The sequence below is a fragment of the Gambusia affinis genome, linkage group LG18, assembly GCF_019740435.1.
Source record: "Gambusia affinis linkage group LG18, SWU_Gaff_1.0, whole genome shotgun sequence".
Lineage (NCBI taxonomy): Eukaryota > Metazoa > Chordata > Actinopteri > Cyprinodontiformes > Poeciliidae > Gambusia > Gambusia affinis.
In genome coordinates this window covers 20814239-20840653 of record NC_057885.1, presented here as the reverse complement: position 1 = coordinate 20840653, position 26415 = coordinate 20814239, and the positions used below count along the sequence as shown (strand labels likewise).

Sequence of the window (26415 nt, the reverse complement as noted above, 5' to 3'; positions counted from 1 at the left end):
CATTTTGTTACAGATTTTGTTACTTAAATATTAGATCAGGGGTAAACCAGTGGAGGGATCAGCTGACTCCCAGGCAGCTGCTCTGCAGGCTGTGTGAGCGACGAAACCTGAGGAAGCCCGTGTATGAAGACGAAGCAGTCCGGTTCAGAGGGCAGAGATACACGGCCGCAGACCTGGGTGAGCAACATCCGCTCAAAATAAATCGCAAAACAACTTTCTCTTTTCATTCTTCCTTGATGTTTGTTGACATTTCATCCTGCAGACGTAGAAATGGTGACGTTGTCTTTAGTCTAAATGTGAAAATGTGGTCGAAAGGTGAAAAGGCGTCTGTTGAACTTTAAATGTGGTCCAGAATGTGGTTGCGGTTGTTTAAATGGGCCGACCAAGCCTGAAGTTTCGAGGTTTTTATTTAGGTTGAATTTGGCTGGGACCTTTTGGGGGGAAAAGTCAAATTTCAACGTTTTACTTTCTGGTCTAACCAAAGATAAGGACTGACAGACCTTAAATAGATGTAAAAACAATCTCCATTGACTTCCAGTGTGTGTAGTTGTTTCTATAGTTGTTCTTACAGCTATTTTTCGGTTCCCACCACAGCATTTCCATCAGGTTAAACCACTATGCACCTCTTTTCAGTGCCTTGACTCTGATAAACAGTTATTACTGTGGTTTTCAAAAGGCAAAAAGCATAAAAATTTGACAGAAAAACAGAAGTACAACTTTGAAAAGCAAAAGTGGAGCCTTTTTCACAACCAACAAACGACTCATTTTCCACACGCCAAAAAACATAAAGTTATTACCAAAAAGGACAACTGGGGTTTTTTGTTGTTGTTGTTTTTTTAAAGTGCTTGGTCTGATTTTAGACCAAAATGGAAGTATAATAATTAGAATTTTGCATAATAGTTCCACTTTAAGTCAACCAGTAAGAAGTTGAACCTTCATCCTGACCTTTTTATTTCACTTTTTCTTCCATTATTTTCAGTTACTGTTGACAGAACAAAGCAAATCCGTATTTATTATCATAGATTAATCTCAAGAAATCTCTAATAAGCAGATTAATTTCAGCCCTGATGCTCCCTTTTGGTGGCTCGGCTTCTTCCTCTTCCCCTGACGTCTGTGAGGAGCTGAGGAGGAAACCGCTGGACCACCTGAGGAGCAGAGCCATGAGATAAATGTTCAGGATCCATTTTGGCCCCTGAACCGAGGCCACACGCGCTCCAGGGCCGCCGCCGCCGCTGCGCCGCGCCGCGACTCGAGGTCATGGCTGTCGGTTTGGTGATTTATGGCGCAGTCGTGTGTGTGTGTGTGTTTGCCAACATCCACATCGCGGTCGCCTGTCGGTCAAAGAGGAGCGACGCCACGTTCTCTTTCCACGGTTGTCGCGGTTACTGTGCGTCAGCTCACTGCCCGCCGAGCGGATGCGCTAACTGGACGGCTCCCCTTTTTTTCCGACTTATTAGCTTTCGTTCCACCATCCAGCTCAAGTTCATTTTTCATGATATCCATTTGGTTTTGGTTTCTTTTTTTCACTCCACATCCAGAATTAAGTCTGGTTGAAATATTCTTTCCTTCCTTTCTCCTCCATCATGGCTACAAATATTACACTTTAAATCTGAACCAAAGGCTAAATTTACGACCCTCAGGCTCACATTTCAACATCAGCTCTGAAAGTAAAAGCAAGGCTCTTTAGCTGATTAGTTGTTGGTACCAATTTGTTGGAGCTTTTTGAAGTTCATTTTATCTTCATTGATTCCCAAGAAAGTAAATTTTCCAATTTCAAAAAGAGATTAACAGTAGAACTGAGCATTATTATAAATAATACAGCTGCTAAAACTCAGAGAAAAATTATAATGACTGGAATAAAAAATGGAATAATGCAAAATGAAGAAATTTTAATAAATAAATAGAAAGAATTGCAAAGAAATGATTAAAAGATCATTATAATTAAAGAATTACACAAACTAATAGAGTAATATTCAACAATGTCCGTTACAACAGAGTTGATTATCAACCTCGGTCACTAAAAATAAAATCGTATCTTTCACGCAGTCGACACAAATTTGCCGTCTTAAACTAAATTGTTTGGTCTTAAATCTATTCCTTTCCATTGTGCACACATTAAATATTTTATCCATTCAGTAATCTAGGGTTGGTTTGATTCCTGTCGCAATAACAGAATTTTCTGGACGATAAATTGTCCCAGAAATTATTGCGATAAACTATAATATTGTCATTTCCAAGGATTATAATGCAGGAACACGTTCTCATAAATGAATAAATTTGAAATTAAAGTAAACATTTAACACTGGAATATCCAGATAAATAAATTAAACAACAGGAACAACAAATAACACTAATTATAAAGTCTCTGTAAATAAAATTATCCCTATAAAATGTTTAGTTGAGACCAAATTGAAAACCTGTATTATCCAGTTTTTGGTAGAAACAAACATCAAAACCAAAAGAAAGACAAAAAGGTAAAAGTTCAAAGCTACATATTGGTTTCCATGTCTAATAAGAACAAGTTGTCCATAAGTTATAAACCAGCAGGTTTCTCTGGATTCTTGTTCTGATTAAAATAAATGTTGGTCCCGGTTGTCCTGGGTTCAGTTCAGTGTTGGTTCTGCATGTTTGATTCTTGTTCATCATTAAGTTTGTAAACTAGTTGCAGTTTCTCTACGTCTTGCTCTGATATTGACAGTATGAAGCTTAGGTCAGTTAGATCGGATCAAAATTAGACAAACCAGCCAATAAACCCAAACGGAAGTATAAAAACGTTCAAAGTGTGGGTTTTATTTCCTTTTTTCCTTTCTCCTCTATCTCCGGTACTCTTTTTTCCTCACCGCCCCTTTTTGTCCTCCTCAGTCTTTCCGTCCTCCTCTCTCTAATGACTCAACGTTATCGATCATAAACTCTTGACGTTGACCTCAGACGTTCTTAATTTCTCTTCTCTTGGAAAATTCCTGGTTTGTTTGCGACACAGAGACCGTGCAACGTGAATAATGGATTAGTCCTGCCCCACTTTCTCCTGTTGACCTTTCTAAAACCAAACGTTGGTGTGTTTCAGATGACAGAGACGTGTCCAAGCAATACCTCGGTCCACTCAAGGAGCGGCTGTCCCTTCACATCCTGAGGAAAATGGGCCTGGTACCCGAGCATGTGGAGGTCCGACCACTTTACAGCCCGCTGCAGCCCGACATAGAGCAGGTAGCAGGCACGCTCTCACCCTGTAGCTTCAGCTGTGATTTCTGCTTCCTGACTGGCTGCTGGTCGTGTCCGTCAGGGGCGACTGATGATGTGGGTGGACGTCTTCCCCAAGTCTCTTGGACCGCCTGGACCCCCGTTCAACGTTATGCCACGCAAGGCCAAGAAGTAAGAACCAAAAACATAAAGCTCTGGGTGGCTTCACACGGAGAAGAGGCAACGAAATGCTAAAGAAGATGAATTCATAGAAAGTTAAGTGGAAGGAAAAAGTGTGGTGAGTGCACCAGAAAGAGGGAGAACAGCAAAATCCATCCAGGATTTTCAAATTAAAAGCTGGCTTGTGCAGCAAAATTTTAGTTTGTGGTTTTAAAGATTTTAAGAAACTTTTCCAGAGGTCATCAAAGGTCAACCAGACGGTAGGCCTGTCACAATAACAAATGTCTGGACAATAAATTGACCCAGAAATTATTGTGATAAACAATATTTTTGTTGTTTTGACACAATTTTTAAGTAATATAATGGTAATTACATTAAAACATTCTCAAATATTAACAAACTTTAAATATTTTGGACATTTAACACTGAAACTGGAAGATATTTTAAAATATTCAAAATAAACAAAACAACAGAAACAATAAATAAAATTAATTATAAAGACTCTAAACAAAAATATTATTTAAAATAAGAAGCAAGTTGAGACCAAAACACCAGACTGAAGACCTTTATCATCCAGTCTTTGGTAGAAAAATTAGAAAAATTATAAATCAGGCAAATGTAAATTATCCAATTTATTTTAGTTCATCGTCCTATTAATTGGTTTGAACTTCATATTCTATGCTAATATTTACAATTATTGTTGTGTTTTTGTTTGTGTTTCATGCTCTGGGTGACGGTAAACAACTGGCCCTTTAAGGGCTTAATAAAGTTCTCCGGACCTGGTATTCTTTCTGCTGCTACTAAAATGGAGTTTTTCTTCTGACTCAGATGTAAAACTTGCTTAAAGTTTGTCCAAAGCAGCTTCTGTTATAGGAAAAGTCTAATATATAATGACACATTTTTCCCAGCAGGGTACCACAAAGCATTCCCACCACATACCAACAGTGTGGTCTTTGTGCTTCTGGTATTAAAATGTGACCATTCATTACTTGTCATAAAGACAACTTTGGGGTTTGGTCAAAATCTTGTTCGTTTTATACTGAAGTCTTTGTGGCAGATGAGGGAATTTCATCATTTAGCATCGCGCAGGGTAATTTTCCTATTATTTGGAAGGAAACTGATCCCTGTGCAGTTAAATCTGCTGTTGTGGATGTTGTAAAAAATGTATTTTTTTTTTCAGTTTTCCTGCCCTTTTAAACAAGATTTCTTTTTAATTTTGTTTCTATTTTCAGAAAAATAGTCTCTGGTTCCTAAGGTGGCTCTAATAACTTTGGCAAAAAATTAAAAAGGAACCAGTTTATGTTTTTAAACTTGGATATAATAACAAAGTCTATTTTTTAACATTTACATTAAATTTCAAGTTCTAGTAATATGTTTTTAGATGTGTTTTTGTTATTAACCTGAAATTTAAGTGCTTTTATATTTTGCTAAATGTTGTGTTTATTTTTTATTAAAAGCCCTAAAATATAAAAAAATGGAGGTTCTTTAAAAACATCAAATTGCCAGTAGTAGATATTTATGTAAAATTATATGTTTTCTGTTTTCAAAACGTCCTGTGACATTTGGCAGCTCTAACCAAGTTTTTTTTTCTGGCCCAAGAGTAAAAGAAAATGTTTCTTCAAAAGAAAAAACTGATGATTTTGACAATTTGACCACTTTTTTATGTTGAATGTTGTAGAATTATTTAGAACGAAACCCTCGGTATCACAGTTGATAATAATAAACCCTTTATTCATTATGTTACAGTGGAATCAGTTCATCCATGTCCGTCTGAATTTTATCACAATAATATAAAAAATATTTTTGCTTCTAAAAGATTCTAATTTAAGCAGAAATGAACAGTTTCTATTAAATTTATATACGTTATGGTATTTTTTTTTTATTTGGTAAATTGGGGCTAATCTGAGTCCACTAAATGAAGGCAAACTGCTATGTGTTGAAAATGCAACAACAGGCATTAGTGACCTCTAATTTGTTTATTTTAATCTATGTCCACTAATCCAAGATTTTAAAATGTTTGGGTTTCAAAACCACCAAAACTTTCAAGTCTGATTATCTTTTTGATGTTTCATTCTATTTTAATGAGCCAGAGAACTAATGTCTGCCGACTGCCCCAGCCAGCTCCTCTAGACTAGCAGCAGCAGTTAGCAAACACCTGGTGGAACTACACATCTGCAGATGTCCTGCAAATGGTTGTAAATAGCATCATGGAGAAGCATTGTTGTGATGGGGATCGTTTATTAGGGTAGGAGCTTCTTAAAGAGACAGAGACCCAATTTGGAAAGTCAAATTTCTTTTACATCATATTAAATATATATGCCACTTTTATAACAACTGAAGGTGAAATAGTTTAGCAACTAACTCCACTAATGTTGCTGGATTGAGAGCAATAAAAATAAAACTACCACTAGATTTAGTTTGTGTTTTTCTATTTCTGCATGAGTCCAGTAATGAGTATTATTATAACTGTAGTAATTCTAAGATATATATTTTTTGAGTAAAACTATTTTAATCAGTTTATTCAGTTGAACATTGATGGCTATGTGAACAGCGACACCCTTCTCCTTGAACTTTGATGATTTTTTATTTTTTATTTTTAACGTTCTGCAAAAGCAGTAGAAATTAGCAACATTTTTGGAGTAAAGGATATTGATTCCTCATGTAACTCGATCACTTCCTGAGCTACTTAGTTTTCCTGCAGGTTCTTCCTGCGTTGCATCATCTGGAACACCAGCGACGTCATCCTGGACGATGTCAGCATCAGCGGCGAAAGGATGAGCGACATCTACGTCAAAGGGTATGACGGTTTGGTTCGGTTCTTCCTTTTTTTAAAATTCTGTTTTGTTTGAGACGTTCGTTGAGTTAACCAGAAAACTGCCTGCGTTTCTCAGCTGGCTCGACGGACATGAACACAACAAGCAGAAGACGGACGTCCATTACCGCTCACTGGGCGGCGAGGGAAACTTCAACTACAGGTTCCTGTTTCCCTTCCACTACCTGCCAGCAGAACAGCTCTGCGTCGTCGATAGGAAGGTAAACCTGTCATAAAAAAGGTGATATTAATCTATAAGAACCAATTTTCTCGATAATCAAACACATTTCCAATCAGATTGAAGTTATTTATCCAACTCGCAGTGCGTTACTGTCTGTCATTCTGTTTAGTAAATATTGTTGCTTTCCTCTTGCCTGTACAAAAAATTGATCCAGAAGTTATTGTGATAAACAATAATAATAATTGCTTTTTATTAGAAATATAGCCACTCAAAGACAAAAAAACTCAGATTTTCTGAAGAACATTTAACACTGGAACTGTAAAACATTTTTAATATTTAAAATAAACAAAACAATAATTAAAATGGATTATGAATTCTCTGTAACCAAAACTGCTTCTCAAAAAACGGTAATTAGTCAACTTAGACAGGAACAACAGTCAACAGAGGCAGGTAGTGCAAACTAACTACTTCATACTGAGTGTTAAATGTTCGCATTGTTTCTCAAAATGGCGGCTTTTCAACAATATTAAAGGGGAGCAACTTTTTAATGACATTTTTAATTTATCATGCGATCAATTGATTTGTTGTGTCTTGGGTAGTAATGTAAGTGTAACTAACCCTGCTATAAAAGGGAAAAATTCAAAAGTGGGCGGAGTCAAGAGACCCTGGGGGTGTGGCCCAAACTGGGGCGGAGCAAATGAGGTACTCAAATTTACCACTTTGTAGCTATCCTTCACAACTTATTAAAAAACCAACTTGTGACGAATCAAGCAACTTTTTTCTGTGTTATTGAAGACTTTCATGGTGACCAAATATTACAAAACTAAACAAATTGGTCAAAATTTACAGACAGCAGCATTCTAGTGAAGCCATCGGATGAAATCCTCTCGTCTTTTTACTTTTTTAACCGTTTTTTGACTGATTATTTTACAACATTTATTCTTTTTGCATTTTACTAGAAGCTCATATTCAACAATGTTGACTAATTAAGCAATTTCCCCTTGGGGATCAATAAAGTATATATTCTATTTCAACATGACAACTTGATTTAAGACACACTCTTTCATGTGTGTCTTGGAAAACAAACACACTTCCACCACATTTCATTTTACGTTCCAGTTTTAGTCGGAAAATGGGAAATTCCAACTTCCCAGTGGGAAAAATCAACTTCGCTTTGTGACGACTCGTGAGGTGGACTTTGTGATTCAATATGGCTGCTCTTCCTGTGGGCATTTACTGTGTTGTCATTTATCATGATAAATTTCTTGATAAGAATTGATTTATTGCCAGAATAAATTCCAATTATTATTCAAAGAACCCCAGAATTGCCAGTATTGTTGGTCAAATTAATTTCAAATATAAATTAATTTGAAAATATGATTAAGTGCAGTTATTTTGTGTAGTTTAGTGACAAAAATAACACTTTTTTTATATGACCAGTGTCGTAAAGGAGCATATTTATGCTTTTTACAAGCATTGTTTGTGTTTGTGAGGCTATAATTGAAGTATTATGCAATCATAAGGATATAGTTACCTAAAAAAGACTTTAAAAAAATGTGTTATTGTCACGTTTATTGTTGCTACAATAGTACGACTAAGTATTTTGATAAGTCTTTAACTCCATTTCACCCAGCACTATTTTAAAGACATTAAATCAACTTATTCTGTGTATAATAATAGTTCTTACTCAGTTTAAAACTTTGGCCTCAAATTTGAAGAAACGTTTGGAGTTGCAGCGAGGCGCAGTCAAATCGACAGAACATTTGCTGCATGTTTTTGCTCGTTTTCATGTCAGCGCTGTAATTAACAGCCACTGGACCAACAGCAGTCCAACCATCACATCTGCAACTGTGATAATACGGCAGCCGCAGAACGCGGCGGTAAATTAAAGGTAGACGTTTCATAACATCAGGAGTTATGGATCAGAGAGCTGAGTCAGACTGAGACGAGGTCCTCCCTTCCCGCTTACTAATCCACTGCTGCCTGCAATTAACAAAAATAATGATGTGACATTTCCACAAGGAGGAGTGGATGCCGCTGAAAGCCCAGAGACTCAACAAAAACATGCAGCGAGGCGCTAAAACAACAGCAGCGCTCCGAAAGCTGGAACAACCAGCCGGCTGTCATGTGCTTTGGTTGGCCGGACGCCGAGCCTCTTTAGCCGCTCTCTGCCGACGTGTTTTACAGCGCCGCTCGCTCGCTCTCACCAGCATCTTCAATCAGGGAGCAGCTGAAAAGACAACGGGGAGTTTTAAATGAGACTCTGCTGGGTGGAGAGAGGCGGCCAGAAATGGAGTCCATGGAGACAGAAACCTCAGAACGACGGATCAGTGGCGTAGCGTCGGTTTTATGACTGGATCTACAGAAATCTGGAGAAACTTTTTATCACATTTGAAGATAATTTACCTTAAAGTTTCACATTTTCTATTCATTATCAACCAAATAATCTACAACTTTACCCAAATATCACCTAAAAGCATTAAGGGTGACCTATTGTTCCTTGAACAAGTTAGGACATGTCTGTGACCTATACCACATGTGTCAAACTCAAGGTTCGGGGGCCAAATCTGGCTCATCATAGCTTTTTATGTGGCCCTCTAAAGTCCAACAGGACACCTAAATGAAACCTTCAAAATAACATGCTACATGCTGCCAAATTACATCAATGTGAAAAGATGTTCAGTATTTAACTTTAAGAAAGTTAAAAACTTTAAAGCAGGATTGGCCATTTATTCATGTTGTAGCAGTTTTATGTGTTTTATCAGTACATTCTGCCACAACGAGCCCTTTGAGGACATTTGTGATGTCGATGTGACCCAATATGTAAATGAGTTTGACGTCCCTGGCCTATACAAAACATATTCCGTAAATTTTTGCACAGAGTCATTCTTGGATAAAAAATAAAAACCATTGACTTAACAAGTTGATGCCGTTGATAAAGTGAGAAAGATAAGGAGGAATAATTGGTTTCTGGATGGTAAGTCTTTTCCAGCAGCCATTGTACAGCGGTAAAACTATTTAATTTCCCTTCGGGATCAATAATGTAATTTTGAATTTGAAAACCAGGAGTTCTGTTTCGGTTGCTAGGCGACGGGCAGAGTTCCGGAGAGGTTGCTAGGTAACGCCACAGTTCCTGTCAGTTGTGACTCAACATTCAGGAGGTTCTTTAAGCATTTTAAAAACACCAAAAAACATTAACTTATTTCCAGAAAACAGCTGGACGTTTGTTTGTTGTTTTTAATACCTGGGAAGTCAAAAGAGAGTTTTGCATGAAGGTCCATTTAAACTATTTTATTTTTGTGAGTGTCCTGCTGCTTCCTCTACAAATCTTCTCCAACGATCAATGGGGTCTCAGAGAAGGCAAAAAAAGATGGATTGAGGAAATGCTGGACTGTACTTAGAACTCTGGCAACACCAAGAACATGATTTATGTTGTTCAGTATTATAGAGAACAGTTTCTCAAACTCACCTCAGCTGCTGCTCATGACAGCGGTGGAGTAATAACTTAATGTACTTGGACAGAGTTTGTACTCAAACCAAGCCAGACGTTGAACACGCTTTGCCAAGGATCTAGACATTATTAACTTCACACACACAGAGGATGTTATGTTTACTCTACTGTTTGTCTCTGTTATCGTCAAGTGTTGGAGTTGGCTCTGGGTGTTGGGGAACAAGCAGAACAAATTAGGTGGACAGACACAAATTTTATTGTTTTAAAAAAACAGAAGCAATCTAATATATCTCTGTCTTTTCCTGGAACAAGGCTACAAGCAATAAAGGCAACATTTGCTTTCCTGGGTTGACAGGAGGATGTGTGTACGAGAGCAACTTTACACATTCAGCTGATCAACACTAAGATAAAATAGCAAGAAGTGATATTAGCAACACTGTCAAAAGTGGCTTTAAGTAAATATTTTAATATTACATTTAGCTGCACAATATATTGAATAACAGTTGCCATCACAACGTCAATGTGCAGAGTGTCAAACTCGCAGAGGACAGCTTTTAAATTGTCTGTTTTTTGCACCATGCTAACGCTCACTACAAGCGATGTAAGAAAGGAGAGGAAATAACACTGAGTTTTGATTAAACATGTTAAAAATCTAACTTTTCATTCGCACTAGCTTATTTCTGGCTAGCAGTTAGCTTGATTTTGTCTGTTAGCGTGACGCTAATACTGTTTTTGAACTGATTGAGTTTGAAAATCCTTTGATTTGCTAATTGTTTTGGAGCTAGCTAGTTTAAAAAATGCAAGCTGATAATATATTTTTGCTTTATTTTATGTGAGCACAAAATGAGCTTAATCGATACATTTACAAGATCCTATGTGCTGGCAGCCATATTTGATGGGAAACTTGATTTTGTTTGGTGGTCTTCGACTTTCCCAGTCAGAATTTATCAAGGTTTTGTTCTTATTTTCACAACAGTGAATTTGGAAAACTTGACTTCACAGGGCAAAGAAAACACACAAAAAGTAGCTGTTAGCTTCACTATAGTAGCTGCTGGTAGCTGTTTGTTTGGCTCCAAGTAATTGCTGATGAGCAGGTAGCATGAGTAATTAGCAGTTAGCTTAGCTCTGATATACAGTTAGCTTGACTTTGAATAGCTGTTGACTTGACTCTAGTTGCTATCTTGATTTTGAGTACCTGTTAGCTTGACTGATTGGATGTTAGCTGTACTCCAAGTACTCAAGCTAACCTGTCTCTGGTTACCAGTTGCTTAAGTCTAATTAGCAGTTAGCTTGACTTGTATCATCTGTTAACTTTAATCTTAGTAAAGTTGCTAATGTGTCTCTTATTAGAATTAGCTTAACTCTGATTGGCAGAGTCAAGCTGCCCCTAATTAGCATACAGTTGGAGTCTAATTAGCAGTTAGCTTAAATTTAAATAGCTGTTAGCATTATTCCAAGTAACTATATTTTCTCTGATTAGTAGTTAGCTTGACTTTGAATAGCTTTTAACTTGACTCTAAGTAGTCGCTAACTTGACTCTGATTAGCTGTTAGCTTGAATTTAGCTAGCTGTTGGATATGTGATGAGGTTTCTTGCAATAGAAGGCTGAATTTGATGGTATAAGTGCAGAAATCTTCTATATATGTTTAAAAAATTGTATATTGTCAGGAAGCATTGTGCAAATATGATAATTATGTTGTGTAATTACGATAGCTCCACCAAAATTCAGGAAAAAAAAATTGTTAGTACTAAGAACACAGTTGGATTAGGCTTTCCTTTATGCTGAAGCAACAACATAAACTAATAATTGTCCAAACCTTCAATAAAATGGGATCAAAGCATAATTTACAGCTGTATTTTTAAAATATTTGTGGCAAAGTAGGGAATGTTTTGAATACTGAACCATTCTCAAATTACTACGTCACACTGGTAGGTTGCTAAGTGCTGCTCTTTGCTTTGTAGAAAACCCTGAATAATTTTAGGATTAGCGACAAGCTGACATTTGCTACAAATCACTTCAGATCCATTTAAGTCCATGTGTGAAAACCAATATTTCTATCAACTCGACAGGCGGCAGACTGTCGCAGGTGGAAGGAGAGGAACTTTGCAACAGAGTGAAGCCGATTAGCACCAAGATGAGACTGGATCAGATCCTGTCTGGCAGTCTAGGTGCAGGATCCTGGATGTGAATCTACACTCATAGGCAGAAACAGTGATGCAGCGCTGCTCCAACCTAAAGGAAGCAGCTTTGGACCCAAAGAAAACATCAGGACAAACATGGCGCCCAAACACAAACTTTTATTTATTTTTTGACCAGATAGCAGCTAATCAATCAATAAGCCATGTTTGGGTTGGATTTTCCTTGCAGCTTTAAGGTTTTGAGCCTGGAAAACAAAATTAAAAGCTATATTGTATGCAGTATTTACTGTCTTAAAGAGACAGTACACAATGAGATGTCACATTATGCTGGTAGAGACATGAACCCAAAATGTTTTCCTGAAAGGTGGAAATGATGGTTTATCTCCATGTTGTGCTTGGAATATAAAGAGATCATGTTCCTAATTATGAATCTTTTTCTTGTTTTCTGTGCAGGAACATTTCTGGAACATCGATAAAACTGAAACCAAGCTGGCTCCTAAACTCACCATTCAGATCTGGGACAATGACAAGTTCTCCTTTGACGACTACCTTGGTAAAAACAAGCAAAAAAAACCCTAATAATTCATGCTTGTTGTACCAGTGTAGTTTATACCTCTATAGTACCATCTCACGCTGGAAAATGTTGAAAAATCCTACTCTCAGCTTGAAATAAACCTTTTTGACCAAAATGTAGAAGCCCAAGAAGAAAGATCCAACACTTAAGATGATAAACGAAGAAGAAAAGTTAGGAAAAGGTGCTTAAAACCGCAGAATGTCACTTTTATAAAAAATATTCTTGTTGAAGCTGTCATCATGTTGACAGTTTGTTACAAAACAAATAATCTGTAAAAAATAAAAATGATGTGCTAACTAGAAACAACCAATCAGAGCCAAGATGCGAGTCCCAGTGCTGCCAATCACCCTAGCGTAGCCTGTTGCGAATGCTATGACTAGTTAGCATAGCCACCAATAACGGCGGCTAAACGGTTTTTCTGTATCTGTAAGGTGTTTCTCTGCCATTAGAACATTTAGCATCAAGTACATGAGGAGGATTGACAGCGCTAAGCCCCGCCTTTTGGCTCTGATTGGTCACATGTCTTCAGATGGCAATATTAGATCAGGGAAGAGGTGGATGAGATCAATCTTTTCACAGATTATCTGTCTCATAACAAACTGTTACAACATCTGACAGTTTTAACAAAGATGTAAACAAATATATATTCTTTATAGAAGTTACTGCAGCTTTTACTGTGATTAAATCATCACGTAATTCAGGAATAACAACATAATTTTATGTTTCCTTACTTACTGTGCAGACATAGTTCTTATAGATGACACTTTTTACTGCAGTACTTTGGTAGATTTTGAGTTAGCATTTTAGCTAAGCTATAAATTAGCACCTGAATGCTAACAAGTAGCAGCACCACAGACGTCCTAAATGCTAATGTCAGCGTCCAATGTTCACATTTATAAAAATTACAGGAGTTCCTGAAACATTTGAAAACTGAGTTGCACCAATTTGGTGGTTTAACCCTCTGGGGTCCAGGTACATAAGGTCGTTTTTGACCAATTTTGATTTTACCCTAAAAGAAACCATAATAATATATATAATATTGCCTCATGTGGTATCATTGTTTTCAGGACAAGCTGAACTTTATGAATTTATACTTAGTTTTTACTTTTGGACATACTGTGGCTGCATTTTGAACCTTGAGTCACAGAAAAACAAAATCCGATTTGAAAAAATAAAAAATATTTCACTATGAAAATGTCAAATATTCACAAAAAATGTTTTTTATAATTTAGAATTACAATATATACTGTAAATTTCTTAAACTGATGTAAAAGTATTGCAAGCAACACAGTTTTACAACATTATTAGCATGAAAATGAAGGCAATTCTTCATTCGTTTGTATGCAATTTTTGAAAAAACATCATAAGTCAAAACAAGATGACAAAAAATGTATAATTGTTTGGGGGAACAAGGTAAAAAAAGGTCTTTTGGAATATAGGAAAAACCTTGGCTCCCGGAGATAGCCGTGGGTGTAAGTTGTTTACTACTAGCTGCTGGAGGAGCGGCTCTGCATCACCCCGTAGTGATCGACTCCTTGCAGCTGCGCAGTGCCGCCATTCCCCTGCTTGGATCTCTGAGCATCTGCCTCTCAAACTGCCAGAATCTCATCATACTCTTCAGTCTCTGATACTCTGTCAGTTGCTAATAAGAACGATCGATCTGCCATCGTCATCATGTCAATCCTCACTGCGCTCAGATTGCGGCTTCGGGTTTCCCCTCTTCGTCTTCCGGCACAAAACAGAGCGCCACTGCCTGCTGCGCGTTCATTCTTCACATAATCCTTTATATACAGAACAGAAACCACTAAGCTAAAAAGAAATTAGTTAGGGATGCCACCGATCGCCCCGATATCTTTGCATCAATTTTGCGATCGCACTGCCTATGCCGCTACTCCGTTTCCGCCGCTACTCCGTTTCCGCTTCTCTTTCACCGTAACTTGAGCAACTTTACTTCGTTTCTTAGCAACAAGATACAGCCCATAATTATTTGTTGAAGATGTGCGATTTCCAATAACAAAGGAATCTAATGTTGCGTTTCGTTTTTTGCGTTTGAAGCTCATTTCCTGTCACGTTCCTAGAAAAGCCCGTTTTTAACATTTCTGACATTTGGAAAAATATGGTTTACTTATTTTAGCATAACTCCGTTTTTACTTGGCCTATTAACACAATTTAAAAACTGGTCTGTAGCTTAAAATGTACACTTTAAGCACAAGTTGAAAGTGAGAATGGGGGAGGTGGAGTCTTGCTGCTACGTCGACGCAAAGCAGACATGTAAAAAAGACGCGTATACGCGTCCATGGACTCCAGAGGGTTAATAACAAAAATAAAAGATTAAAAACCAAAAATATTTCTGTTGTTGAGCTTATATGACTGTTTATTCAGTAATTTAGTACCAAAAAGTGCTTTTTGAAGTGAAAATGTTGTTTATTTTTTCAATGTTTTCAATTAAAATGCAATTAAGTGTTATTATTTAATTGCTTAAATTGCATTTATTTAATAGGAATTGTGAATGGCACCAACAGATTAGTAAAATATTCTCCACTTAATAAATTTACTCTGGCGTAAAGTTGGATTTTTCTGTTTTAGATTTAAACCAGGGATGAATAAAAGTGGTGGAAGTTGCACCAATGTTTATTTACATTTATTTAAATGAAACCAGTTTGTTTTAAAAATCAGACCAGTTTTGTTTTCATACATTCCTGACATTTTATTTCTCCTGCAGAAACTCTTAACTGCATCCATATTATTTTCCCTCTAAGTGAATTAGAATCACATATTAGAGCCTTCTGGGGGAGACGGACACTTAAGTCAATTTGAGTTTGACATCCAGACAGATTTTCCTCCTTTCTGGCAACGGATTAGGGTGTAAACCAACCCCAGGAACCATATGTGCGATGTACGGACAGCTACTGTGATAACATTTATCTTTAGAATTAACACTCTTTCATTTCCACTGTGTCGGCATTTTGGCCGGGAGGGAGAAGCTCATTTTATTTTTTTTTCTCCACCAAAGTCAAGCTGTCAAAATTTTGCCTTTCCTTCACCCCTGACTGCCTCAACCCCGTCTCTTGAAATAACTCAGTTCGCTCAAAAAATAAAAAAGGAAAGAAAAGAGAAGGTTTCTGAGCTGCGGCTCGTCCCTCTGCGGCGGCGATTCGATGAGGAAGATGAAGAATCCAGATTCGGAGCTGTTCCTGTCTGTCACCGTCTCGCTCGGCTGCGGGTGTGTGGCCACCTCAAAGCATTTTTTCCGTGCCTGCCTGTCTGCAGCTCGTCGGCTCGGACCGCCGACGGTTAATCTTCCTGCACGGCGTGAGGGTCAGACGCGAGCCGCTTTCCTGCAGACACGCTTCTGAACTCCGGCTAGCTCTGGAAAAACACTTCCAGTGGATGCCTGGTCTTCCTGCAGACCTCCATACTTTATGTCAACAAAAACTAAAACTTTAATAACCAGCCTTCATCGCAGGATCACCTGTAAATCACTCACAAGCCAATTAATCATCATACAGACCAAGAAATGGATGTAATAAAACCAAAATCTAGGTTTTACAAAATCCATCCTTGCTAACTGGGATCAGGTCTCAGTTGGCCTTTCGCTCTGGCCTCATCTGCTGGTTTTACTGTTCACTTCAGACCCACTTCAGCTTCTGCTGATTTTTCCCTGATTGGTTTGTAGCTTGACTCCCAGTAGTTTTTAATGTCTCCGATTAGCAGTTAGCTCAATTCTAATTAACAGTTTTATCGATTCTGAGCATATATTAGCTTGACTCTAAATAGTTGGTAGCTTGACTTTTAGGAGATTTTAGCGCGACTCTGATTGGTTGACTCCAAGTAGTCTGGCTACCTTTCTCTGATTTGCAGGATTTTATCTGCAGGCAGCCATATTGGATGGTGAACTTGGGGTTGTTTGATCTTTTACCTTCCCTTTCATAATTCTGACTTCAAAGGGTGTTTTTATTTTCGCAACTGCAAACTTGGAAAATGTAAATTCCCAGTTTAAAGAAAACACATCAAAAGTAGCGGTTAGCTTAGCTCTGAGTAGCTGTTAGACTCCAAATAGTTGTTGATTACCAGGCAGCACAAGCCTAATTAGAATTTAGCTTAGCTCTGATTTGCAGTTATTTTGACTTTGAGTAGCTATTAACTTGACTCTAAATGGTTGCTAGCTTGATTCAAAGTATCCAAGCTAACCAGTCTGTGTTTAGCAAGCAGCTTGAGTCTAATTAGCAGTTAGCTTGACTTTGGATCACTCTAAAGAGTTGCTAGCTTGATTCTGAGTAGCAGTTAGCTTGACTTTTACTAGCTGCTGGCTTGGTTAGTATCTGATGTGTGATGATGTTTCTGTTCATCAAAGTTTCTCCAGCAGCGGCATCTCAAACGTGTAATCCACCATTGTTGGTACATATCATGTATTTGGGGTCATAGGTCAGGTCAGATGTTGGGCTAATATGTCAACCTTTTCCAAAAAAAAAAGTTTTTTGCTATCCAGGGGAATAATCTGGTCTTAAAATGTGTTCAGGCCACGTGGCGATGGACCTGAACCACATGCTGCGTCCTGCCAAGTCTCCAGAGAAATGCACCCTGCAGACGCTGGACCAACCCACAGACAAACTGGTGTCTCTGTTCGAGCAGAAGACGGTCAAAGGGTGGTGGCCCTGCACCTGTGAGAAAAACGGGGAGAAGATCATCGCGGTGAGAAAAGAAGCAGGCGCACTGATTTCTGTGTAACAGTGTCGTAGCTTCAGAAATTTGCTTCTTTTCGTAACAACTTTGACTGTTCGGCTTACGTTTACACTGAGCTTCTTCTGCAAATAAACAATGCAGAGTAAGATTTTAATTCCACTATACAATCTGTTTCGTTTTGAGTACAAAATAAAACATGTTACTCAGCAAACCGTAGAAAATCATAAACTTAGCTGATAATAGAAATAAATCTACAGTTTTATACTTATCATGGACCAAGGTATCTAAATCAAGGTAATATAATCATAAAACTGCTTGACTGCTTTAAGGCGTTAGCTTATAACAGCATATAGCAGCTGCGATCTAACATCTTCTGCAAAGATGGCGGTTAGCATTCACACTCTTGGTAATTAGCATTTAGGCTAGCAACCATTAACAGTTACATTCACGGTAGTTAGAATTTAAGTTAGCGACAGTTAACTAGCACACTGTCTAACATTTAGGCTAGTAGTAGTTAACGGTCACATTATTGCAATTGAGTATTTAGGCTAAGGGCAGTTAGCATCCAGGCTAGCAAAATTACTCTAAATTCTTACTGGTGAATGTGAGTTAGTGCCACAAAATAAACAGCCAAAACATTAATAAGGAAATAAAAAAAATGTTGGGATATCTCTTTTACTAGTTAGATAGTCCTGGGTGCCATTTGTGAGTAACTAGGAGTCTGAAAATGAACATTGGGTGTTTCAGGGGAAGGTGGAGATGTCTCTGGAGATAGTGACGGAGCAGGAACAGGAGGAGAGACCGGCCGGACTCGGCAGGGACGAGCCCAACATGAACCCACACCTGGAGGAGCCTCAGTGAGTCCCTCAGACATCCAAACATCTGCAGAGAAGATGAAAATATCCCTTCCTCACCTTAGCTCCTCTACGTCACATTAACAGTAGTTAGCATTTAGGCTAGCAGCAGTTATCAGTCACATTACTGATAGCATTTAGGCTAGCAGCAGATATTGTCACATTACTGACAGTTAGCGTGTAGGCTAGCAGCAGTTATCAGTCACATTACTGACAGTTAGCATTTAGGCTAGCAGCACATACGGTCATATTACTAACAGTTAGCATTTAGGCTAGCAGCAGATATGGTCAGATTACTGACAGTTAGCATTTAGGCTAGCAGCAGATACGGTCAGATTACTGACAGTTAGCATTTAGGCTAGCAGCAGATACGGTCAGATTACTGACAGTTAGCATTTAGGATAGCAGCAGATACGGTCAGATTACTGACAGTTAGCATTTAGGCTAGCAGCAGATACGGTCAGATTACTGACAGTTAGCATTTAGGCTAGCAGCAGATACGGTCAGATTACTGACAGTTAGCATTTAGGCTAGCAGCAGATACGGTCAGATTACTGACAGTTAGCATTTAGGATAGCAGCAGATACGGTCAGATTACTGACAGTTAGCATTTAGGCTAGCAGCAGATACGGTCAGATTACTGACAGTTAGCATTTAGGATAGCAGCAGATACGGTCAGATTACTGACAGTTAGCATTTAGGCTAGCAGCAGATACGGTCAGATTACTGACAGTTAGCATTTAGGCTAGCAGCAAATACGGTCTGTCTTACCTCAAGGCCGATGCTCCTCTTCCTCTTCGTCCTCCTAACAGGCGTCCTGAGACATCCTTCCTGTGGTTCTCCTCCCCCTATAAGACCCTCAAGTTCATCGTGTGGCGGCGATTCAAATGGTTAATCATTCTTTTCATCATCCTCTTCCTCATCTTCCTCTTCCTCGGTGTCTTCCTCTACTCCTTCCCGGTGAGTTTCCGTCTGTTTCCCTTGGCAGGAGCAGAAACAAACTAAACTAACGTCAAGCAGACGTAGAAAATAAAATATGTTCTTAACATCTTTTCATCTTTTTTGTCTGTTTTTACTAGAACTATGCTGCCATGAAGATGGTTGGACCGTTTGGACCACCCAAAGTTAGCGGTCAATGAAGAAGAAATGTGAGAAATTAGAACAAAAAGACAAAATTATAAAGGGAAAAACATTTTTGAAAGTGAAAATCATGAACCCAAACTCTGTACCTTTATTATATCTCGACACAACACAGATTTATTTTAGCTCTCATAAAACAATTCAGAACATCTGCATGATACAAAAAACAAACAAAAACATTTTTAATGCTATAAGATGCAAAATCAAAGCAGGCAATAATCCAAAGATACTTTATTTATCCAAAAGAGAAATTAAATGTTGTTGCAGATTGTGATGCTGTGGTCAGGAAGAATTTCCACTAGCAGTCAGTCTTCCAACGCACCTGTAGATGCCTCTGACTGAAGACTGTTCCATGACATCCTAACAGCTGAATAAACAGGAAGCAGAGGTGATTTTCCACAGTAAAATCACCTCTGCTTTTACTGAGGTGAAAGCAGTAAAAGCTTTCACCTTTTTTGCTATCATTGCTAGCAAAAAAGCATTGATTGTTATTTTGCTAGCAATGCTAATCCACCTCATTTCCTTTGCTGCTCCATTTTAAGTAAAGCCGAGCAGAGAGATGCTGGTGTAGGGGATATGATGATGTGATCCCTCTCTCTCTGCCTCCTTTTTCAACTCCTCTCAGATTTGAGGTCAAAGTTCATGCATTATTTGAATTTTTGAGATGCTAATCGGCTGCTTCTAGTTGTAAAAACAATACTTTGTTGCTATGGTTATGCGTCATAATTGTCCAAAAGTAGAAAAAAGAAAAAAGAAGGAAGAGCAAAAGCCTAAACTGTCCAGACTTGAAACGTTTCAACCAAATAAATTTTGAACAAAAGTAAGACGTTGGTTTGTTTTGCTCAGAGTCTCGGTGAGTCACATGATGCGTTCAGGTGTTGTGGGATTTCTTTTTAACATTTTCCTGTTTGTCTTCACTTAATCGTCTTTATTTAATTTAACGTTTTTGTTTTTGCCTCTTTTGTCTCTTATTATTAGTCGCCTTTCTGCTCCAGGGCTGTTCAATTTGCGGCCCGGGGCCATTTGTGGCACTTACACTGATTTTTTTGTGGCCCCCAACTTTTCAGTTTTAATCATCGGAAAATTATTGACATAATTTGTTTGCAATTAACAATATTAATTACAATTCAAAGTATTGTTTTTACAACCAAACTTTTGGAAACTTTCACTGAAAGGTTGATTGATCTGAGCATAAATCAGCTCTTATTTAATTTACTAAACTCTTCTAAATATATGGCAAGTATTTTAGAAAAATTACCCAAATCCTGGTCTTATGATTGAATACAGTTGTTCATCTCATCAAAAAATAATTTAAAAACAAAATTTTAATGTAGAAAATTATCAAAATCCTTGTTAATGAATGAATAACATCAATTTCCTACAAAAAAACTAAACAACCACGATGCTTTATTCACTGGATTTTAGTCCTTTATATTTTATTATTATTTTATGGTGGTAAAGTAAACACTGAAAAAAGCTAAACAAACTTTGAATCACCATCTGTATTTTTAGGTTATGTTCCGTCTGTTAGCTCAGCCTAAGTGACAGTAATGTAGCCTAGCATAAACCTGTCGTCATCCGGCCTCTCGGTCCTCAGGGTTCAGCAGGTTAAGTCTCGGATTTGTTCTTGTTGATCTCAGAGCTTCAGTTTTATTAGTTCAGAGATGAAGCAAGTTGATACGATCTCATATCACCGCCGTCTGTGTGAGCGGCGTGTAGCTCCTACAGCAATAAGAACAATCAGGAACGTTTCGATAGTTTAAACACAAAAAAATTGTTCAATTCCTAACAAATCTGGATCAAAACAGCCTTTAAATTTACCAAAACTATTCAGAATCAAAAGACTAAAATAAAGCAAAACATCCAGATTTGGGAACGTAGCAGGATGCGTTCAGGCGCAGAAACGGTTCTGTTTGGTTTAGGCAGTGGAGGGTGAAAACTTTACACTCAGGTTTTACATTAGCTAAGTGGTGGGCACATTTCTGCTAATGCTACTATCCTAAAGCTACTGCTGAACACTGCAAAAACACAAAACCTTAATTCATTTTGGTTTAGTTTCTAGACCAAGTATCTTATTTAACTTGAAATAAGACAAACTAACTCAAAAGTTACTTTTCAGCAAGATGTAGAGGCTTGTTTTATGTAAATGATTCCTTAATATTGATGAAAAAGTTCTATTGACAGATTATAGCTGAGTCCGAATCCAAGGTCTGCATCCTTGGAAGGAGCCGGTCTACGTAGACCGGCAGTGAATAAACGTCGACCAGCGGAGAAAAGCTGTGATTTCGGACAGGTCTGGCCCCGCCCCCACCTCAGTGTAACTCATGTTGCCTAGCAACCGTAACAGCGTGAAGCAGAGAGCGGCGAAGAAAAAAACCCAAACGTAGCTGAAGTTTGTTTTTCAGTCATGCATTACTCCTGATTTCTGTATTATTGTTCACCTTTATAGTAAAGGCTGTTCCATAGTAAAAAATAAATCTGTTAGTTTGGTTCTAAAACGTTCAAACATGTTTTGCACATTTCTACCAGGAATAAATATAAGAAAATTAGTCATTTTCAAATATAATACTCTCCAAATCTCAGATAAACCATTACAGTTAAATAAAACTAGTACGTTTGAAGGCTTAACTTTAATCAATCAAACCGATTGATTCAGGAATAAATTAGATACTTCGGTAAACCAAACATTTTGGAACTAGATATTACCTGTCTGGATAATATCGGTGTTTAACTTCCACTCATTGGGGAAAGCCAGCGGGAGTTTTTATATCAATGTATCAGGAGTCAGGCGTTCTCCTCCGGTGTACCGAACCTGAAGCGCCCGGCCAGCCGGCAGCTGGCGAGGGGAGCTGGCTGTTAACGCAGCGGGAGCAGACATGTCCCAAAATGTTTTGGTGAACCGAGCAGATATTTGAGACTAACACTCTTACATTCTCACCTAAAAATATTGTGCAAAATCACAACGTTTTTAGTTGTGTCATTTAAAGTGCAATATAACAACATAACTTGTCTTTCTTCACCGCTATTGTCGCTCTGCCTGAACGCCCGGTTGGGACCCGCAATGAATTATGGGATATGGTGGGCCGTGAAGGATACACCGGACCCATCCTTCAAATCTGGGGAAAAGAAGGACGAAGTGTTCGAATTCAGACAGGCTATGATGTAATCAACCTGCAAATCCGTCCTTCGCAGGATGCAGACCCTGAATTTGGACACAGCTTATTTCACTTATAACATGGGGAAAATGTCGTGTTATAACTGAAATAATCTGCCAGTGGAACTAGAACTCTGTTGCTAGGTAACGGGCTGGCCTTGGCTGGGGTTGCTAGGTAACGGCACCAATGGAACTAGAACTTTCTCATCGATATTAAGAAATTATTTACTTAAAACAAGCCTCTGTATCTTGCTGAAAAGTTGTTTGTAAGTTAACTTGTCCTATTTCAAGTTTACTAATGCATTTTCACTGGAAACTAAACCAAAATTACTTGGTAATATTCTGTGTTTTTGCAGTGCAGAGGTTAGCCTACCACTGTTGAAAGTGATTTAAATATTTGCAGGGAGATGCATTTATTTAGTATTTTGTGTTCTTGTCTAGAAACACTAAACATCCTTTTTTTATTTAGACAATCCCGCTTCTGACTTTAACTTCTTCAGATACCTTCAAAAATTTAAACTCAGAGCTGTTCTCTCCTGATTTTTTACGGCTGTCAGTGAATGCAACGTGCCTTCTTTAACTGATGGAAAAAAGTGACCTTAAGAGTTGGTTTTATTTTGAAAAGTTGTGTAAGATTTTGTGTTTCTGCATGAGACAAATCTGTTTGCTGCTGTTACTGTAAAATATGAAATGCTTGAAGGCAAACAGCCTGAATGTATTCTGACATGATGTGTGTTTGACCTGCTGTATCTGCAGAGTCGTGTCGTCAATATTATCAATAAAACCGATCAATCTGTTTCAATCCACGAGCCTTTGAAACTTTATCTGGATTATTTTGGTTCTTTTTCAGAGATAAAAACACTGATCTCCAATCTCAGTTTAGTAGAGATTGATGGTATTTATTTTAAGTACCATTTTTTATTTAAAAATATTTTTTTTACTTACTTTTTTCCCAATTTAAAAAGTTTTTGAAGTTTACTTCTAATAGGAAAAAACAATTTAAAAACATTCCATCCATAAATCACATTATAATATCAAAGCAGTCAAAATAACATGGGAATATTTCTATTAGAAAGAAGTTGTATTGCCAGAATGAAATTAGTTTTCTTTAATCTCAGAATTGCTCTAGAAAACTTTTTCAAAGATTTGTCAACTTTAAGAAATTTAAAAGTCAGAAATTTAATTGTTTTTTTTATAGAAATTTCTAAAAAAATAATTTCCTGCATTTTGTTGGAGCAGATTTTTGCCTAAAATTTTCTTCTTTTTTTTTCTTGGAAATTACTGAGATTAATCTCAATTTTTGATATTTTTTGGCTGAAATGTTCTCCATTTTCCGTTGCAGGTAAACTATATCACTTGAAAGCTGATCAATTTCTTCAGGATTTAAGCTGACTCTTTTTCTGGCACAGTAACTTGTAATTTTGGTCTTAATTTGGCTAAATTACATTTCAGGATGTTCAAAGCAGCAGGTTCTGCACAGTTTAAACTTTTCCACCCGTCGTCTTTTGAACCGATTTAGCAGTAAATTGGAAGGAGGCTGGACAGGTCATGAGGTCAACATGGAGGCCGGTCAGGCTGAGACGTGGTTTGAAGGTAAACTGTTTGGAGATGTTGGTTGCTTGGAAGAAAGTGTTTCGCTATCTGACCTTCATACAAACCTGCAGCGTCGGCTGGAAACCCTTCATGAGGGATTCCTCTCTCGACCTTAATTATTACTCTGTCCTCCTTCCAGCCCACAATCTCACTGTTTCCCCCCATCGTTGTCTTTTTCATGGTCAGTCCTCAGGGTGCCGTTAGGGTCACCCTGAACTACCAGTGAACCTCTGACCGCAGGTTTGTTTTCAGTTTGGGTGGCCTGTTTTCACTCCACCGTCCCTTTCATTTTCCAAGACCTTCAGCCTTTTTTCCTCCTTCCTGACTCCCTTCGACCTTCTGTTTCACCACTTTGGTTGATTCTGTAGTGGTTTTTCAGCCTTATTGAAATTGGTTTATTTTGTAAAACTGTCCCATGATCGCAAACCAGATGTCACTACTGGCAGAAACGACAGGAAGTGGTAGGAGGATTTCTTTTCTTTTTTGACAATGGCAGCGTTTCAATTGCAAATATTCGTAAAAAGTAATCCCTGAAGCGCTAGTCATAAATATTAGCTCTGCTAACACTAAATGGAAGCTAAAGCTAAAGTGCTAAATTCAACAATATGTCATTAGCTGTTTCCATTATAAATTTGCTCATAATGCTGTCAGTATTCCGCTAATGTCGAAAAACACATTTTGCAGTGTTTCCATTTAATATTAAATACAATTAAAATCACATGTGAATAAGTTTGTTCACATAATAAATTAAAAAAATAATTCAACGACAATCATGTGACGTGTATGATGTGAATTAAGTGTTTCCAATGCAATTTTGAGAAATAAACCAATTTTTGATACCAGGTCATAAAGCTACCTGGTGGTAGTGCTAAAACATATTTTTTTTCTAAATTAGCATGTTTCTATTAAGCAAATGTACTTTTTGTAATTAAATTTTTTGCAATTCTGTGGTCAGTGGAAACGCAGCTAGTGTGATTCCTCATCAACCCTAGTAACCCTGACTTTCTTTATTACACCCACATATAGCAGAAAAAAAGGGAGGTCATTCATTATCAGCCAAGACATTGGGTGAACTGTTAGCGTGAAAATCACAGTAGTCTTGATCATTTTTCACAGGACAAATATTTCCATTAAATTGTGCTCAAAAAAGAAGAATTTAAAGGAAATTGTAAAACTGTTGGGTTCTTGGTATACCTGGGTGATGAACCGAAAATTAACCATTCCAAAATGTATGACGGTGACCACCGCCATTTTGCCCATGACAGTACTTTAGGTATTAAAAACACGAATAGATGCTGCTCATGTCCCTTTAAGACGCTACAGTAAGTCTGTAAAGTCTATAGTCACGTGACTCCACTCCGTCCAATCTGTAGTAAGAGACGATGAGTAAGAGGAAATTAATGGTATGTGTAGGAGTACTGTATACAAGTATTTATATAAATTGATAGTCCATCTCGAACCACACTCCATACCAGTAAGTGGCGGTAATGCTACTTAAAGTTTGTTGCCAACCGCCAATAAAATCAAGAAGAAGAAGAAGAAGAAGAGTAAGAGGAAAATGGAGGACATTTCAGACGTTGAAGCGGCGGCGGTAAAATTGATCGAGGTAAGACTGTTTGGTTGTCATGGCGCTCGTCTGGTGGCTGTTACTAACATGAGTTTTTAATTTAAAAGCGAGCGTATTTAATTTTAGACTTCTCAAAGTAACAAATTTCTATGTTTTTGGTGTAAATTTATTCTTACGTTTTTTGTTGTTTTGGTTTATTATTTTTTCGATCTACAATGGCCCCTCAGATTTTTCCAGTTCATGTGCATGAAAACCTTTCTGAAACCGTCCCGTGTGTACAATATTATTTTTTTAAACTATGTATATGAGGATATTCGTTGTTATACAGATCCTGGAACAACTTGATGCCTTTTCTGGTTCGCTAATATAAAAAATTACAGAAGATAGAAAAAAAGTGTGAAGTCATTTGTAATCAGACATAACCAAAATGTTGGGTTCTGGCAAACTGCAGGTCAAACACATTTTTCCCAGGTTACCCGAGATTACCATTTAATTATTCTCAAAAAATAAGAATTTAGAGAGATTATTGTGAAATTGGATCTGTCTTCTGGTCCAACTTTGTTGGATCTCCTGCATCTGCGTCTCCCGACCCCTTTTTCATCCTGTAGCTTCATCTCTTTGCTATGCTATCAAGCAATATCATAAAGTGGAGTTTATTAAAGAAATATTTTGTTTTATAGGAGTAGCTTTGAACATGGTGGGGTCAGAGTTCACCTCATTCACCAGACACACAATGGAAAATGGCTGGAGGGGAACCTTACTAACAGGTTTCCAGTTGTTTCATTATCGCCTCTGAGATGAAGCCCACAACTTCAAACACGTGTAGGCAGTAAAACCGTAGTAGCCCCATCTGTAGCTGAGAGCAGGGCTTTCACACCGTCAGGTCATGATCTCACCTTGGAAACGTTCT

The 26415-nt window shown here is 37.8% G+C and overlaps 1 protein-coding gene across 9 annotated transcripts in view; it reads left to right on the top strand.

Annotated features, from left to right (window-relative positions):
* The window catches only part of dysf (dysferlin, limb girdle muscular dystrophy 2B (autosomal recessive)), an 88259-nt gene extending 65112 nt beyond the window's left edge, over positions 1 to 23147 (top strand). For all 9 annotated transcript variants that reach the window (XM_044097541.1, XM_044097542.1, XM_044097539.1 and 6 more), the window contains 10 exons: positions 35 to 177; positions 3065 to 3204; positions 3281 to 3369; positions 6059 to 6154; positions 6249 to 6390; positions 12394 to 12493; positions 17034 to 17206; positions 17945 to 18054; positions 18864 to 19011; positions 19131 to 23147. In XM_044097541.1, the coding sequence (XP_043953476.1) occupies positions 35 to 177; positions 3065 to 3204; positions 3281 to 3369; positions 6059 to 6154; positions 6249 to 6390; positions 12394 to 12493; positions 17034 to 17206; positions 17945 to 18054; positions 18864 to 19011; positions 19131 to 19190 (1201 nt within the window). In that variant the 3' untranslated portion in view covers positions 19191 to 23147. The remainder of the gene's footprint in view (positions 1 to 34; positions 178 to 3064; positions 3205 to 3280; positions 3370 to 6058; positions 6155 to 6248; positions 6391 to 12393; positions 12494 to 17033; positions 17207 to 17944; positions 18055 to 18863; positions 19012 to 19130) is intronic.
* Positions 23148 to 26415: the final 3268 nt, after the last annotated feature.